Here is a 17,748-nt window from a genome sequence, read left to right on the forward strand (position 1 = left end):
ATGTGTATAGTGGTGATGTGTATAGTGGTGATGTGTATAGTGGTCTAGATGGTGATGTGTATAGTGGTGATGTGTATAGTTGTCCTGGTGGTGATGTGTATAGTGGTCTAGATGGTGATGTGTATAGTGGTGATGTGTATAGTTGTCTTGGTGGTGATGTGTATAGTGGTGATGTGTATAGTTGTGTAGGTGGTGATGTGTCTAGTGGTCTAGGTGGTGATGTGTATAGTGGTGGTGTGTATAGTGGTGATGTGTAGTATAGTGGTCTTGGTGGTGATGTGTATAGTGGTCTAGGTGTTGATGTGTATAGTGGTCTAGGTGGTGATGTGTATAGTGGTCTAGGTGGTGATGTGTATAGTGGTCTAGGTGGTGATGTGTATAGTGGTCTAGGTGGTGATGTGTATAGTTGTCTTGGTGGTGATGTGTATAGTGGTCTAGGTGGTGATGTGTATAGTGGTGGTGTGTATAGTGGTCTAGGTGGTGATGTGTATAGTTGTCTTGGTGGTGATGTGTATAGTGGTGATGTGTATAGTGGTCTAGGTGGTGATGTGTATAGTGGTCTAGATGGTGATGTGTTTAGTGGTCTAAGTGGTGATGTGTATAGTGGTGATGTGTATAGTGGTGATGTGTATAGTGGTCTAGGTGGTGATGTGTATAGTAGTCTAGGTGGTGATGTGTATAGTGGTCTAGATGGTGATGTGTATAGTGGTGATGTGTATAGTGGTGATGTGTATAGTGGTCTAGGTGGTGATGTGTATAGTGGTGATGTGTATAGTGGTCTAGATGGTGATGTGTATAGTGGTGATGTGTATAGTGGTGATGTGTATAGTGGTCTAGATGGTGATGTGTATAGTGGTCTAGATGGTGATGTGTATAGTGGTCTAGATGGTGATGTGTTTAGTGGTCTAAGTGGTGATGTGTATAGTGGTGATGTGTATAGTGGTGATGTGTATAGTGGTGATGTGTATAGTGGTGATGTGTATAGTGGTCTAGGTGGTGATGTGTATAGTAGTCTAGGTGGTGATGTGTATAGTGGTCTAGATGGTGATGTGTATAGTGGTGATGTGTATAGTGGTGATGTGTATAGTGGTCTAGGTGGTGATGTGTATAGTGGTGATGTGTATAGTGGTCTAGATGGTGATGTGTATAGTGGTGATGTGTATAGTGGTGATGTGTATAGTGGTCTAGATGGTGATGTGTATAGTGGTCTAGGTGGTGATGTGTTTAGTGGTCTAAGTGGTGATGTGTATAGTGGTGATGTGTATAGTGGTGATGTGTATAGTGGTGATGTGTATAGTGGTGATGTGTATAGTGGTGATGTGTATAGTGGTGATGTGTATAGTGGTGATGTGTATAGTGGTCTAGGTGGTGATGTGTATAGTGGTCTAGGTGGTGATGTGTATAGTGGTCTAGATGGTGATGTGTATAGTGGTCTATAGTGGTGATGTGTATAGTGGTGATGTGTATAGTGGTGATGTGTATAGTGGTGATGTGTATAGTGGTGATGTGTATAGTGGTGATGTGTATAGTGGTGATGTGTATAGTGGTCTAGGTGGTGATGTGTATAGTGGTCTAGATGGTGATGTGTATAGTTGTCCTGGTGGTGATGTGTATAGTGGTCTAGATGGTGATGTGTATAGTGGTCTAGATTGTGATGTGTATAGTTGTCCTGGTGGTGATGTGTATAGTGGTCTAGATGGTGATGTGTATAGTGGTGATGTGTATAGTTGTCTTGGTGGTGATGTGTATAGTGGTGATGTGTATAGTGGTGATGTGTATAGTTGTCTAGGTGGTGATGTGTCTAGGTGGTGATGTGTATAGTGGTGGTGTGTATAGTGGTGGTGTGTATAGTGGTGGTGTGTATAGTGGTGGTGTGTATAGTGGTGATGTGTATAGTTGTCTTGGTGGTGATGTGTATAGTTGTCTTGTTGGTGATGTGTATAGTGGTCTAGGTGGTGATGTGTATAGTGGTCTAGGTGGTGATGTGTATAGTGGTGTAGGTGGTGATGTGTATAGTGGTCTAGGTGGTGATGTGTATAGTGGTCTAGGTGGTGATGTGTATAGTGGTCTAGGTGGTGATGTGTATAGTTGTCTAGGTGGTGATGTGTATAGTTGTCTTGGTGGTGATGTGTATAGTTGTCTTGGTGGTGATGTGTATAGTGGTCTAGGTGGTGATGTGTATAGTGGTCTAGATGGTGATGTGTATAGTGGTCTAGATGGTGATGTGTATAGTGGTGATGTGTATAGTGGTCTAGATGGTGATGTGTATAGTGGTGATGTGTATAGTGGTCTAGATGGTGATGTGTATAGTGGTGATGTGTATAGTGGTCTAGATGGTGATGTGTATAGTGGTCTAGATGGTGATGTGTATAGTGGTCTAGATGGTGATGTGTATAGTGGTGATGTGTATAGTGGTCTAGATGGTGATGTGTATAGTGGTCTAGATGGTGATGTGTATAGTGGTCTAGATGGTGGTGTGTATAGTGGTGATGTGTATAGTGGTCTAGATGGTGATGTGTATAGTGGTGATGTGTATAGTGGTCTAGATGGTGTTGTGTATAGTGGTCTAGATGGTGATGTGTATAGTGGTCTAGATGGTGATGTGTATAGTGGTGATGTGTATAGTGGTGATGTGTATAGTGGTCTAGATGGTGATGTGTATAGTGGTCTAGATGGTGATGTGTATAGTGGTGATGTGTATAGTGGTCTAGATGGTGATGTGTATAGTGGTGATGTGTATAGTGGTCTAGGTGGTGATGTGTATAGTGGTGATGTGTATAGTGGTCTAGGTGGTGATGTGTATAGTGGTCTAGATGGTGATGTGTATAGTGACCTCGGTGATGTGTATAGTGGTCTAAGTGGTGATGTGTATAGTGGTGATGTGTATAGTGGTGATGTGTATAGTGGTGATGTGTATAGTGGTGGTGTGTATAGTGGTGATGTGTATAGTGGTCTAGGTGGTGATGTGTATAGTGGTGATGTGTATAGTGGTCTAGGTGGTGATGTGTATAGTGGTGATGTGTATAGTGGTCTAGGTGGTGATGTGTATAGTGGTCTAGATGGTGATGTGTATAGTGGTGATGTGTATAGTGGTGATGTGTATAGTGGTGATGTGTATAGTGGTCTAGGTGGTGATGTGTATAGTGGTGATGTGTATAGTGGTCTAGGTGGTGATGTGTATAGTGGTCTAGATGGTGATGTGTATAGTGGTGATGTGTATAGTGGTGATGTGTATAGTGGTGATGTGTATAGTGGTCTAGGTGGTGATGTGTATAGTGGTGATGTGTATAGTGGTCTAGGTGGTGATGTGTATAGTGGTCTAGGTGGTGATGTGTATAGTGGTCTAGATGGTGATGTGTATAGTGGTCTAGATGGTGATGTGTATAGTGGTCTAGATGGTGATGTGTATAGTGGTCTAGATGGTGAACTGTATAGTGGTGATGTGTATAGTGGTCTAGATTGTGATGTGTATAGTGGTGATGTGTATAGTGGTCTAGGTGGTGATGTGTATAGTGGTCTAGGTGGTGATGTGTAGTGGTGATGTGTATAGTGGTCTAGATTGTGATGTGTATAGTGGTCTAGATTGTGATGTGTATAGTGGTGATGTGTATAGTGGTGATGTGTATAGTGGTCTAGATTGTGATGTGTATAGTGGTCTAGATTGTGATGTGTATAGTGGTGATGTGTATAGTGGTGATGTGTATAGTGGTCTAGATGGTGATGTGTATAGTGTTCTAGGTGGTGATGTGTATAGTGGTCTAGATGGTGATGTGTATAATGGTCTAGATGGTGATGTGTATAGTGGTCTAGATGGTGATGTGTATAGTGGTCTAGATTGTGATGTGTATAGTGGTCTAGATGGTGATGTGTATAGTGGTGATGTGTATAGTGGTGATGTGTATAGTGGTCTAGATGGTGATGTGTATAGTGGTCTAGATTGTGATGTGTATAGGAGTCTAGATGGTGATGTGTATAGTGGTCTAGGTGGCAATGTGTATAGTGGTGATGTGTATAGTGGTCTAGGTGGTGATGTGTATAGTGGTCTAGATTGTGATGTGTATAGTGGTCTAGATTGTGATGTGTATAGTGGTCTAGATGGTGATGTGTATAGTGGTCTAGATGGTGATGTGTATAGTGGTCTAGGTGGTGATGTGTATAGTGGTGATGTGTATAGTGGTCTAGAAGGTGATGTGTATAGTGGTCTAGATGGTGATGTGTATAGTGGTCTCGGTGGTGATGTGTATAGTGGTGATGTGTATAGTGGTCTAGATGGTGATGTGTATAGTGGTCTAGATGGTGATGTGTATAGTGGTCTAGATTGTGATGTGTATAGTGGTCTAGGTGGTGATGTGTATAGTGGTCTAGATTGTGATGTGTATAGTGGTCTAGGTGGTGATGTGTATAGTGGTCTAGATTGTGATGTGTATAGTGGTCTAGGTGGTGATGTGTATAGTGGTCTAGGTGGTGATGTGTATAGTGGTCTAGATTGTGATGTGTATAGTGGTCTAGGTGGTGATGTGTATAGTGGTCTAGATTGTGATGTGTATAGTGGTCTAGGTGGTGATGTGTATAGTGGTCTAGGTGGTGATGTGTATAGTGGTCTAGGTGGTGATGTGTATAGTGGTCTAGGTGGTGATGTGTATAGTGGTCTAGGTGGTGATGTGTATTTATTTTATTTATTTTTTTATTTCACCTTTATTTAACCAGGTAGGCTAGTTGAGAACAAGTTCTCATTTGCAACTGCGACCTGGCCAAGATAAAGCATAGCAGTGTGAACAGACAACACAGAGTTACACATGGAGTAAACAATTTAGCAAGTCAATAACACAGTAGAAAAAAATGGGCAGTCTATATACAATGTGTGCAAAAGGCATGAGGAGGTAGGCGAATAATACAATTTTGCAGATTAACATTGGTGATAAATGATCAGATGGGCATGTACAGGTAGAGATATTGGTGTGCAAAAGAGCAGAAAAGTAAATAAATAAAAACAGTATAAAAACAGTATGGGAATGAGGTAGGTGAAAAGGGTGAGCTATTTACCAATAGACTATGTACAGCTGCAGCGATCGGTTAGCTGCTCGGATAGCTGATGTTTGAAGTTGGTGAGGGAGATAAAAGTCTCCAACTTCAGCGATTTTTGCAATTCGTTCCAGTCACAGGCAGCAGAGTACTGGAACGAAAGGCGGCCAAATGAGGTGTTGGCTTTAGGGATGATCAGTGAGATACACCTGCTGGAGCGCGTGCTACGGATGGGTGTTGCCATCGTGACCAGTGAACTGAGATAAGGCGGAGCTTTACCTAGCATGGACTTGTAGATGACCTGGAGCCAGTGGGTCTGGCGACGAATATGTAGTGAGGGCCAGCCGACTAGAGCATACAAGTCGCAGTGGTGGGTGGTATAAGGTGCTTTAGTGACAAAACGGATGGCACTGTGATAGACTGCATCCAGTTTGCTGAGTAGAGTGTTGGAAGCCATTTTGTAGATGACATCGCCGAAGTCGAGGATCGGTAGGATAGTCAGTTTTACTAGGGTAAGCTTGGCAGCGTGAGTGAAGGAGGCTTTGTTGCGGAATAGAAAGCCGACTCTGGATTTGATTTTTGATTGGAGATGTTTGATGTGAGTCTGGAAGGAGAGTTTGCAGTCTAGCCAGACACCTAGGTACTTATAGATGTCCACATATTCAAGGTTGGAACCATCCAGGGTGGTGATGCTAGTCGGGCATGCGGGTGCAGGCAGCGATCGGTTGAAAAGCATAGTATAGTGGTGATGTGTATAGTGGTGATGTGTATAGTGGTCTAGGTGGTGATGTGTATAGTGGTCTAGATGGTGATGTGTATAGTGGTGATGTGTATAGTGGTGATGTGTATAGTTGTCTAGGTGGTGATGTGTCTAGGTGGTGATGTGTATAGGTCCTTCTGTAGCTCAGTTGGTAGAGCATGGCGCTTGTAACGCCAGGGTAGTGGGTTCGATTCCCGGGACCACCCATACGTAGAATGTATGCACACATGACTGTAAGTCGCTTTGGATAAAAGCGTCTGCTAAATGGCATATATTATTATTATTATTATTATTATATTATGTGTCTAGGTGCTGATGTGTATAGTGGTGATGTGTATAGTGGTGGTGTGTATAGTGGTGATGTGTATAGTTGTCTTGGTGGTGATGTGTATAGTTGTCTTGTTGGTGATGTGTATAGTGGTCGAGGTGGTGATGTGTATAGTGGTGATGTGTATAGTGGTGGTGTGTATGTGGTGATGTGTATTATAGTGGTCTTGGTGGTGATGTGTATAGTGGTCTAGGTGGTGATGTGTATAGTGGTGATGTGTATAGTGGTCTAGGTGGTGATGTGTATAGTGGTCTAGATGGTGGTGTGTATAGTGGTGATGTGTATAGTGGTCTAGATGGTGATGTGTATAGTGGTGATGTGTATAGTGGTGATGTGTATAGTGGTGATGTGTATAGTGGTCTAGGTGGTGATGTGTATAGTGGTCTAGGTGGTGATGTGTATAGTGGTGATGTGTATAGTGGTCTAGGTGGTGATGTGTATAGTGGTCTAGATGGTGGTGTGTATAGTGGTGATGTGTATAGTGGTCTAGATGGTGATGTGTATAGTGGTGATGTGGTGGTGATGTGTATAGTTGTCTTGGTGGTGATGTGTATAGTTGTCTTGTTGGTGATGTGTATAGTGGTCGTGGTGAGGTGGTGGTGATGTGTATAGTGGTGGTGTGTATAGTGGTGATGTGTATAGTTGTCTTATTATTATTATTATATTATGTGTCTAGGTGCTGATGTGTATAGTGGTGATGTGTATAGTGGTGGTGTGTATAGTGGTGATGTGTATAGTTGTCTTGGTGGTGATGTGTATAGTTGTCTTGTTGGTGATGTGTATAGTGGTCGAGGTGGTGATGTGTATGGTGGTGATGTGTATAGTGGTGGTGTGTATAGTGGTGGTGTGTATAGTGGTGATGTGTATTATAGTGGTCTTGGTGGTGATGTGTATAGTGGTCTAGGTGGTGATGTGTATAGTGGTCTAGGTGGTGATGTGTATAGTGGTCTAGGTGGTGATGTGTATAGTGGTGATGTGTATAGTGGTCTAGGTGGTGATGATAGTGGTCTAGATGGTGGTGTGTATAGTGGTCTAGATGGTGGTGTGTATGTGGTGATGTGTATAGTGGTCTAGATGGTGATGTGTATAGTGGTGATGTGTATAGTGGTCTAGATGGTGATGTGTATAGTGGTCTAGATGGTGATGTGTATAGTGGTCTAGATGGTGATGTGTATAGTGGTGATGTGTATAGTGGTCGAGATGGTGATGTGTATCGTGGTAGCTAACATTCACAGGCAGTTAGACAGGCAGGCAGTTAGGCAGACACTCAGACTCACACAGAGACGCACAGACACTCCCCTCTCTCCCCCCTCTCTCCCTCCTCTCTCTCGCTCCCCTCTCTCTCGCTCCCCTCTCTCTCTCTCTCGCTCCCCTCTCTCTCTCTCTCGCTCCCCTCTCTCTCTCTCTCGCTCCCCTCTCTCTCTCTCTCGCTCCCTCTCTCTCTCTCTCGCTCCCCTCTCTCTCTCTCTCGCTCCCCTCTCTCTCTCTCTCGCTCCCCTCTCTCTCTCTCTCGCTCCCTCTCTCTCTCGCTCGCTCCCCTCTCTCTCTCGCTCGCTCCCCTCTCTCTCGCGCTCGCTCCCCTCTCTCTCGCGCTCGCTCCCCTCTCTCTCTCGCTCCCCTCTCTCTCTCGCTCCCCTCTCTCTCTCGCTCCCCTCTCTCTCTCGCTCCCCTCTCTCTCTCGCTCCCCTCTCTCTCTCTCTCGCTCCCCTCTCTCTCTCTCTCGCTCCCCTCTCTCTCTCGCTCGCTCCCTCCTCTCTCTCTCGCTCCTCTCTCTCTCTCTCGCTCCTCTCTCTCTCTCTCGCTCCCTCTCTCTCTCTCGCTCCCTCTCTCTCTCTCGCTCCCCTCTCTCTCTCTCTCTCGCTCCCCTCTCTCGCTCCCCTCTCTCCTCCTCCCTCTCTCGCTCCCCTCTCTCTCTCGCTCCCTCTCTCGCTCCCCTCTCTCTCTCGCTCCCCTCTCTCTCGCTCCCCTCTCTCTCGCTCTCTCTCTCTCTCGCTCCCCTCTCTCTCGCTCTCTCTCCCTGTGTGTCCTCCCTCTGAGAAGGCTGTACTGGGCTCAGCAGGCAGTTAGCTGAAGCCTCTCTCCTTGCTCTCTATTGGCTGTGTCATGTCACATGTCCATGGAGTGGGCTGCCTGCCCTGTTCCTGTCTCTGGTTGTTCACATAGAATAAGCTGCAGCTGTAGTGGGAAGTGGAGAGAGAGAGAGGCCGGGAGAGAGAGGCCGGGGGCGAGAAAGAGAGAGAGAAAGGGAGCGCCCAAAATGAACATGGCTAACCTCTTCAAGCACTTTTTCCGTGAGTTTTACAATTTCTGGTCTTACCCAGATTCTTTGGCTTTCTGGAAAAATGTTTCTGGTGCCATTTTACTTAGAAAAAGCTGTTTTTTGAGAGAGTTTTCAAAGTTCAGTATTTGTTTTCCCTCCCAGAGTTTGGAGGGGTTCTCAGTTATTTCCTTCTTCCTCTCTCTGATTTCTGTCTGGTTTCGGGAGTTTTACACAATGTAAGAACAGCAGTGTTGTGTGTTTGTTAGTTGCTGTCTGTGTGTTCTTAAACCCAGCTGGTGAAACGGGGAGGATGTGATGCTAAAGCCCGATGCTAAAGCCCGATGCTAAAGCCTGGGATTCCTGCCTAACACACACACACACACACACACACACACACACACACACACACACACACACACACACACACACACACACACACACAACCCTCTGTAATCCTACTACGCTGGAGTGGGCTGTAGTTTGTGGTCTATAGGGGCTGTAGTCTCTGCTGCCCTACCAATTAAAAAGGTAGTAACTGCTCTGAGAAAAATGTATTTTATTTACCTCGGTTTCACAGTATCTTTATACAGTTACTGATAACATGACCCACATTTCCTCCTGAACACAATAGAGGCAGGACACTTGTCCACATGATAAAGCATGTTTCAATGGAGCAAAAATGACATGAACCTATTTAGACCAAATGAGTTAGTTACTGCCTTTATGCTTGGTAGGGCAGTATAGTGGGCAGTAGTCTATAGTGGGCAGTAGTCTATAGTGGGCAGTAGTCTATAGTGGGCTGTAGTCTATAGTGGGCTGTAGTCTATAGTGGGCTGTAGTCTATAGTGGGCTGTAGTCTATAGTGGGCTCTGTAGTCTATAGTGGGCTGTAGTCTATAGTGGGCTCTGTAGTCTATAGTGGGCTCTGTAGTTTATAGTGGGCTCTGTAGTCTATAGTGGGCTGTAGTCTATAGTGGGCTGTAGTCTATAGTGGGCTGTGGTCTATAGTGGGCTGTGGTCTATAGTGGGCTGTGGTCTATAGTGCTCTGTAGTCTATAGTGGGCTCTGTAGTCTATAGTGGGCTCTGTAGTCTATAGTGGGCTCTGTAGTCTATAGTGGGCTCTGTAGTCTATAGTGGGCTCTGTAGTCTATAGTGGGCTGTGGTCTATAGTGGGCTGTGGTCTATAGTGGGCTGTGGTCTATAGTGGGCTGTGGTCTATAGTGGGCTGTGGTCTATAGTGGGCTGTGGGCTGTAGTCTATAGTGGGCTGTAGTTTGTAGTCTATAGTGGGCTGTAGTCTTGTGATCTATAGTGGTATTGTAGTCTATAGTGGGCTGTGGTCTATAGTGGGCTGTAGTCTATAGTGGGCTGTAGTCTATAGTGGGCTGTGGTCTATAGTGGGCTGTGGTCTATAGTGGGCTGTGGTCTATAGTGGGCTGTGGTCTATAGTGCTCTGTAGTCTATAGTGGGCTCTGTAGTCTATAGTGGGCTCTGTAGTCTATAGTGGGCTCTGTAGTCTATAGTGGGCTCTGTAGTCTATAGTGGGCTCTGTAGTCTATAGTGGGCTGTGGTCTATAGTGGGCTGTGGTCTATAGTGGGCTGTGGTCTATAGTGGGCTGTGGTCTATAGTGGGCTGTGGGCTGTAGTCTATAGTGGGCTGTGTAGTCTATAGTGGGCTGTAGTCTTGTGATCTATAGTGGTATTGTAGTCTATAGTGGGCTGTGGTCTATAGTGGGCTGTAGTCTTGTGGTCTATAGTGGGCTGTAGTCTTGTAGTCTATAGTGGGCTGTAGTCTTGTAGTCTATAGTGGGCTCTGTAGTCTATAGTGGGCTCTGTAGTCTATAGTGGGCTCTGTAGTCTATAGTGGGCTCTGTAGTCTATAGTGGGCTCTGTAGTCTATAGTGGGCTGTAGTTTGTAGTCTATAGTGGGCTGTAGTCTTGTGATCTATAGTGGTATTGTAGTCTATAGTGTGCTGTGGTCTATAGTGGGCTGTAGTCTTGTGGTCTATAGTGGGCTGTAGTCTTGTGGTCTATAGTGGGCTGTAGTCTATAGTGGGCTGTAGTCTATAGTGGGCTGTAGTCTATAGTGGGCTGTAGTCTATAGTGGGCTGTGGTCTATAGTGGGCTGTGGTCTATAGTGGGCTGTGGTCTATAGTGGGCTGTGGTCTATAGTGGGCTGTGGTCTATAGTGGTCTATAGTGGGCTGTAGTCTATAGTGGGCTGTAGTCTATAGTGGGCTGTAGTCTATAGTGGGCTGTAGTCTATAGTGGGCTCTGTAGTCTATAGTGGGCTCTGTAGTCTATAGTGGGCTCTGTAGTCTATAGTGAGCTGTGGGCTGTAGTCTATAGTGGGCTGTAGTCTATAGTGGGCTGTAGTCTATAGTGGGCTGTAGTTTGTAGTCTATAGTGGGCTGTAGTCTTGTGATCTATAGTGGTATTGTAGTCTATAGTGGGCTGTGGTCTTGTGGTCTATAGTGGGCTGTAGTCTTGTGGTCTATAGTGGGCTGTAGTCTTGTAGTCTATAGTGGGCTGAAGTTTAGTCTATAGTGGGCTGTAGTCTTGTGATCTATAGTGGTATTGTGGTCTATAGTGGGCTGTAGTCTTGTGGTCTATAGTGGGCTGTGGTCTTGTGGGCTGTAGTCTTGTGGTCTATAGTGGGCTGTGGTCTTGTTGTCTATAGTGGGCTGTAGTCTTGTGGTCTATAGTGGGCTGTAGTCTTGTGGTCTATAGTGGGCTGTAGTCTTGTACTCTATAGCCCGCTGTAGTCTTGTGGTCTATAGTGGGCTGTAGTCTTGTGGTCTATAGTGGGCTGTGGTCTATAGTGGGCTGTGGTCTTGTGGTCTATAGTGGGCTCTGGTCTATAGTGGGCTGTAGTCTTGTGGTCTATAGTGGGCTGTAGTCGTGTGGTCTATAGTGGGCTGTAGTCTTGTGGTCTATAGTGGATCTGTAGTCTTGTGGTCTATAGTGGGCTGTAGTCTATAGTGGGCTGTAGTCTATAGTGGGCTGTAGTCTATAGTGGGCTGTAGTCTATAGTGGGCTGTGGTCTATAGTGGGCTGTGGTCTATAGTGGATCTGTAGTCTTGTGGTCTATAGTGGGCTGTAGTCTTGTGGGCTGTAGTCTTGTGGTCTAGAGTATTTGGAAAGATGACTACGCAGTAAACAAGTCTAGCTGGTTTCAGTCTGTACATGTACATGTAATTTAAGGGGGGCTAGTCGTCTGACTCCCCTGTACCCCAGGGAGGGTCCCTGCTTGGAGGGGCTCTGGTTAGTGGGTCAGCCCTCCCGCTGTGTCGATTGATGATTCAAGGGTATCGCCTCCTCAGCCAGTTATCAGGAACAAGAATGTGATTACAGAGATACTTCTTTACCCTCTCCTCTCTTTATCCTCCCCTCTCTTTATCCTCCCCTCTCTTTACCCTCTCCTCTCTTTACCCTCCCCTCTCTTTATCCTCCCCTCTCTTTATCCTCCCCTCTCTTTACCCTCCCCTCTCTTTACCCTCCCCTCTCTTTACCCTCCCCTCTCTTTACCCTCCCCTCTCTTTACCCTCCCCTCTCTTTACCCTCCCCTCTCTTTACCCTCTCCTCTCTTTATCCTCTCCTCTCTTTATCCTCTCCTCTCTTTATCCTCTCCTCTTTATCCTCTCCTCTCTTTACCCTCCCCTCTCTTTACCCTCCCTCTTTACCCTCCCCTCTCTTTACCCTCCCCTCTCTTTACCCTCCCCTCTCTTTACCCTCCCCTCTCTTTACCCTCCCCTCTCTTTACCCTCCCCTCTCTTTACCCTCCCCTCTCTTTACCCTCCCCTCTCTTTACCCTCTCCTCTCTTTACCCTCCCCTCTCTTTACCCTCCCCTCTCTTTACCCTCTCCTCTCTTTACCCTCCCCTCTCTTTACCCTCTCCTCTCTTTACCCTCTCCTCTCTTTACCCTCCCCTCTCTTTACCCTCCCCTCTCTTTACCCTCCCCTCTCTTTACCCTCCCCTCTCTTTACCCTCCCCTCTCTTTACCCTCCCCTCTCTTTACCCTCCCCTCTCTTTACCCTCCCCTCTCTTTACCCTCCCCTCTCTTTACCCTCCCCTCTCTTTACCCTCCCCTCTCTTTACCCTCCCCTCTCTTTACCCTCTCCTCTCTTTACCCTCCCCTCTCTTTACCCTCCCCTCTCTTTACCCTCTCCTCTCTTTACCCTCTCCTCTCTTTACCCTCTCCTCTCTTTACCCTCTCCTCTCTTTACCCTCTCCTCTCTTTACCCTCTCCTCTCTTTACCCTCTCCTCTCTTTACCCTCTCCTCTCTTTACCCTCTCCTCTCTTTACCCTCTCCTCTCTTTACCCTCTCCTCTCTTTACCCTCTCCTCTCTTTATCCTCTCCTCTCTTTATCCTCTCCTCTCTTTATCCTCCCCTCTCCTCTCTTTATCCTCCCCTCTCTTTACCCTTCCCTCTCTTTATCCTCCCCTCTCTTTATCCTCTCCTCTCTTTATCCTCTCCTCTCTTTATCCTCCCCTCTCCTCTCTTTACCCTCTCCTCTCTCTACCCTCCCCTCTCCTCTCTTTATCCTCTCCTCTCTTTATCCTCTCCTCTCTTTATCCTCTCCTCTCTTTACCCTCTCCCCTCTTTACCCTCTCCTCTCTTTATCCTCCCCTCTCCTCTCTTTATCCTCCCCTCTCCTCTCTTTATCCTCCCCTCTGCTCTCTTTACCCTCCCCTCTCCTCTCTTTACCCTCCCCTCTCCTCTCTTTACCCTCCCCTCTCTTTACCCTCCCCTCTCTTTATCCTCCCCTCTCCTCTCTTTAGCCTCTCCTCTCTTTATCCTCTCCTCTCTTTATCCTCTCCTCTCTTTACCCTCTCCTCCCCTCTCTTTTACCCTCCCCTCTCTTTTACTCTCCCCTCTCTTTACCCTCCCCTTCTCACTGCTACGATTCTTCTTCAAAAGGCCTGGCGGTTTAGTAATCACACACTTTACTGTAGAGTAATGACTGCTCTGCCTCCTCTCTCTGTGGTGTGAGAGAGAGAGATCACGCTGGTTGGGCCTAGTTGTGGTAAAGATGCAGGCTGGATTGTTGATGAGAGGAGCTCTTTAAAACCTTACATACCTGCTAACTAAACTATCTCAACTTTTACGTGGTTTAACTTTACAATCATTAGGAGCCTGGTATTCTCTCTCTATTTTCCTCTCCTCCAACCCCTTTCTCCCTTTCTGTTTCCTGCACTCGCCCCCTTTCTGTTTCCTGCACTCGCCCCCTTTCTGTTTCCTGCTCTCGCCCCCTTTCTGTTTCCTGCACTCGCCCCCTTTCTGTTTCCTGCACTCGCCCCCTTTCTGTTTCCTGCTCTCGCCCCCTTTCTGTTTCCTGCACTCGCCCCCTTTCTGTTTCCTGCGCTCGCCCCCTTTCTGTTTCCTGCGCTCGCCCCCTTTCTGTTTCCTGCGCTCGCCCCCTTTCTGTTTCCTGCTCTCGCCCCCTTTCTGTTTCCTGCTCTCGCCCCCTTTCTGTTTCCTGCGCTCGCCCCCTTTCTGTTTCCTGCGCTCGCCCCCTTTCTGTTTCCTGCGCTCGCCCCCTTTCTGTTTCCTGCGCCCCTTTCTGTTTCCCCCTTTCTGTTTCCTGCGCTCGCCCCCTTTCTGTTTCTTGCGCTCGCCCCCTTTCTGTTTCCTGCTCTCGCCCCCTTTCTGTTTCCTGCTCTCGCCCCCTTTCTGTTTCCTGCTCTCGCCCCCTTTCTGTTTCCTGCGCTCGCCCCCTTTCTGTTTCCTGCGCTCGCCCCCTTTCTGTTTCCTGCGCTCGCCCCCTTTCTGTTTCCTGCGCTCGCCCCCTTTCTGTTTCCTGCGCTCGCCCCTTTCTGTTTCCTGCGCTCGCCCCCTTTCTGTTTCCTGCGCTCGCCCCCTTTCTGTTTCCTGCGCTCGCCCCCTTTCTGTTTCCTGCGCTCGCCCCCTTTCTGTTTCCTGCGCTCGCCCCCTTTCTGTTTCCTGCGCTCGCCCCCTTTCTGTTTCCTGCTCTCGCCCCCTTTCTGTTTCCTGCTCTCGCCCCCTTTCTGTTTCCTGCTCTCGCCCCCTTTCTGTTTCCTGCTCTCGCCCCCTTTCTGTTTCCTGCGCTCGCCCCCTTTCTGTTTCCTGCGCTCGACCCCTTTCTGTTTCCTGCACTAACCCCCTTTCTGTTTCCTGCACTAACCCCCTTTCTGTTTCCTGCACTAACCCCCTTTCTGTTTCCTGCACTCGCCCCCTTTCTGTTTCCTGCACTCGCCCCCTTTCTGTTTCCTGCACTCGCCCCCTTTCTGTTTCCTGCTCTCGACCCCGCTCTGTTTCCTGCACTCGCCCTAACCCTAACCCGTCACTCTGTTTCCTGCGCTCGCCCCCTTTCTGTTTCCTGCGCTCGCCCCCTTTCTGTTTCCTGCTCTCGCCCCCTTTCTGTTTCCTGCTCTCGCCCCCTTTCTGTTTCCTGCTCTCGCCCCCTTTCTGTTTCCTGCTCTCGCCCCCTTTCTGTTTCCTGCTCTCGCCCCCTTTCTGTTTCCTGCTCTCGCCCCCTTTCTGTTTCCTGCGCTCGCCCCCTTTCTGTTTCCTGCACTCGACCCCTTTCTGTTTCCTGCACTCGCCCCCTTTCTGTTTCCTGCACTAACCCCCTTTCTGTTTCCTGCACTCGCCCCCTTTCTGTTTCCTGCACTCGCCCCCTTTCTGTTTCCTGCACTCGCCCCCTTTCTGTTTCCTGCTCTCGACCCCGCTCTGTTTCCTGCACTCGCCCTAACCCTAACCCGTCACTCTGTTTCCTCTCCTCGTCCCTCTCTGTTTCCTCTCCTCGTCCCTCTCTGTTTCCTCTCCTCGTCCCTCTCTGTTTCCTCTCCCCGTCCCTTTCTGTTTCCTCTCCCCGTCCCTTTCTGTTTCCTCTCCTCGTCCCTTTCTGTTTCCTCTCCCCGTCCCTTTCTGTTTCCTCTCCTCGTCCCGCTCTGTTTTCTCTCCTCGTCCCGCTCTGTTTCCTCTCCCCGTCCCTCTCTGTTTCCTCTCCCCGTCCCCCTCTGTTTCCTCTCCTCGTCCCCCTCTGTTTCCTCTCCCCGTCCCTCTCTGTTTCCTCTCCTCGTCCCTTTCTGTTTCCTCTCCCCGTCCCGCTCTGTTTTCTCTCCTCGTCCCGCTCTGTTTTCTCTCCTCGTCCCGCTCTGTTTCCTCTGCCCGTCCCTCTCTGTTTCCTCTCCTCGTCCCCCTCTGTTTCCTCTCCCCGTCCCTCTCTGTTTCCTCTCCTCGTCCCTTTCTGTTTCCTCTCCCCGTCCCTCTCTGTTTCCTCTCCTCGTCCCTCTCTGTTTCCTCTCCTCGTCCCTTTCTGTTTCCTCTCCTCGTCCCTTTCTGTTTCCTCTCCTCGTCCCTTTCTGTTTCCTCTCCTCGTCCCTTTCTGTTTCCTCTCCCCGTCCCTTTCTGTTTCCTCTCCCCGTCCCGCTCTGTTTCCTCTCCCCGTCCCGCTCTGTTTCCTCTCCTCGTCCCGCTCTGTTTCCTCTCCCCGTCCCTCTCTGTTTCCTCTCCCCGTCCCTCTCTGTTTCCTCTCCCCGTCCCTCTCTGTTTCCTCTCCCCGTCCCTCTCTGTTTCCTCTCCCCGTCCCTCTCTGTTTCCTCTCCCCGTCCCTCTCTGTTTCCTCTCCCCGTCCCTCTCTGTTTTCTCTCCTCGTCCCGCTCTGTTTCCTCTCCCCGTCCCTCTCTGTTTCCTCTCCCCGTCCCTCTCTGTTTCCTCTCCCCGTCCCTCTCTGTTTCCTCTCCTCGTCCCTTTCTGTTTCCTCTCCCCGTCCCTCTCTGTTTCCTCTCCTCGTCCCTCTCTGTTTCCTCTCCCCGTCCCTTTCTGTTTCCTCTCCTCGTCCCTTTCTGTTTCCTCTCCTCGTCCCTTTCTGTTTCCTCTCCCATTCCCGCTCTGTTTCCTCTCCTCGTCCCGCTCTGTTTCCTCTCCTCGTCCCGCTCTGTTTCCTCTCCCCGTCCCTCTCTGTTTCCTCTCCCCGTCCCTCTCTGTTTCCTCTCCTCGTCCCCCTCTGTTTCCTCTCCCCGTCCCTCTCTGTTTCCTCTCCTCGTCCCTCTCTGTTTCCTCTCCCCGTCCCGCTCTGTTTCCTCTCCTCGTCCCGCTCTGTTTCCTCTCCCCGTCCCTCTCTGTTTCCTCTCCCCGTCCCGCTCTGTTTCCTCTCCCCGTCCCGCTCTGTTTCCTCTCCCCGTCCCTCTCTGTTTCCTCTCCCCGTCCCTCTCTGTTTCCTCTCCTCGTCCCCCTCTGTTTCCTCTCTGTTTCCTCTCCTCGTCCCTTTCTGTTTCCTCTCCTCGTCCCTTTCTGTTTCCTCTCCCGTCCCTTTCTGTTTCCTCTTCCCGTCCCTTTCTGTTTCCTCTCCCCGTCCCTCTCTGTTTCCTCTCCCCGTCCCTTTCTGTTTCCTCTCCCCGTCCCTCTCTGTTTCCTCTCCTCGTCCCTCTCTGTTTCCTCTCCCCGTCCCGCTCTGTTTCCTCTCCTCGTCCCGCTCTGTTTCCTCTCCCCGTCCCTCTCTGTTTCCTCTCCCCGTCCCGCTCTGTTTCCTCTCCCCGTCCCTCTCTGTTTCCTCTCCCCGTCCCTCTCTGTTTCCTCTCCTCGTCCCCTCTGTTTCCTCTCTGTTTCCTCTCCTCGTCCCTTTCTGTTTCCTCTCCTCGTCCCTTTCTGTTTCCTCTTCCCGTCCCTTTCTGTTTCCTCTCCCCGTCCCTCTCTGTTTCCTCTCCCCGTCCCTCTCTGTTTCCTCTCCCCGTCCCTTTCTGTTTCCTCTCCTCGTCCCTTTCTGTTTCCTCTCCTCGTCCCTTTCTGTTTCCTCTCCCCGTCCCGCTCTGTTTCCTCTCCTCGTCCCTTTCTGTTTCCTCTCCTCGTCCCTCCCTGAGGAACATTCAGACGCTGCAGTTGATAGGTCCATGATGTTGACCCGGTCTTTTCCCTCCCCCTCGGTCTGTCTCTTGGTCTGATGAGGAACATTCAGACGCTGCAGTTTCCTCTCCTCGTCCCTCTCTGTTTCCTCTCCTCGTCCCTCTCTGTTTCCTCTCCTCGTCACTCTGTTTCCTCTCCCCGTCCCTCTCTGTTTCCTCTCCCCGTCCCTCTCTGTTTCCTCTACTCGTCCCTTTCTGTTTCCTCTCCCCGTCCCTCTCTGTTTCCTCTCCTCGTCCCTCTCTGTTTCCTCCCCGTCCCTTTCTGTTTCCTCTCCTCGTCCCTTTCTGTTTCCTCTCCTCGTCCCTCCCTGAGGAACATTCAGACGCTGCAGTTGATAGGTCCATGATGTTGACCCGGTCTTTTCCCTCCCCCTCGGTCTGTCTCTTGGTCTGATGAGGAACATTCAGACGCTGCAGTTGATAGGTCCATGATGTTGACCCGGTCTTTTCCCTCCCCCTCGGTCTGTCTCTTGGTCTGATGAGGAACATTCAGACGCTGCAGTTGATAGG

At 49.0% G+C, this 17,748-nt stretch overlaps 1 protein-coding gene across 3 annotated transcripts in view; it reads left to right on the forward strand.

Annotated features, from left to right (window-relative positions):
• The window catches only part of LOC118382070 (cytoplasmic protein NCK1-like), a 99,000-nt gene that overhangs the window by 44,373 nt on the left and 36,879 nt on the right, over positions 1-17,748 (forward strand). The window contains exon 1 of one of the 3 annotated variants that reach the window (XM_052498595.1): positions 8,255-8,401. The exons of the other annotated variants lie outside the window; for them this stretch is intronic. Coding sequence (XP_052354555.1) covers positions 8,368-8,401 — 34 coding nt within the window. The 5' untranslated portion in view covers positions 8,255-8,367. Of the gene's footprint in view, positions 1-8,254; positions 8,402-17,748 lie in introns of those variants that run through there. 3 annotated transcript variants of the gene reach the window in all.

The sequence above is a fragment of the Oncorhynchus keta genome, chromosome 4 (assembly GCF_023373465.1).
Source record: "Oncorhynchus keta strain PuntledgeMale-10-30-2019 chromosome 4, Oket_V2, whole genome shotgun sequence".
Lineage (NCBI taxonomy): Eukaryota > Metazoa > Chordata > Actinopteri > Salmoniformes > Salmonidae > Oncorhynchus > Oncorhynchus keta.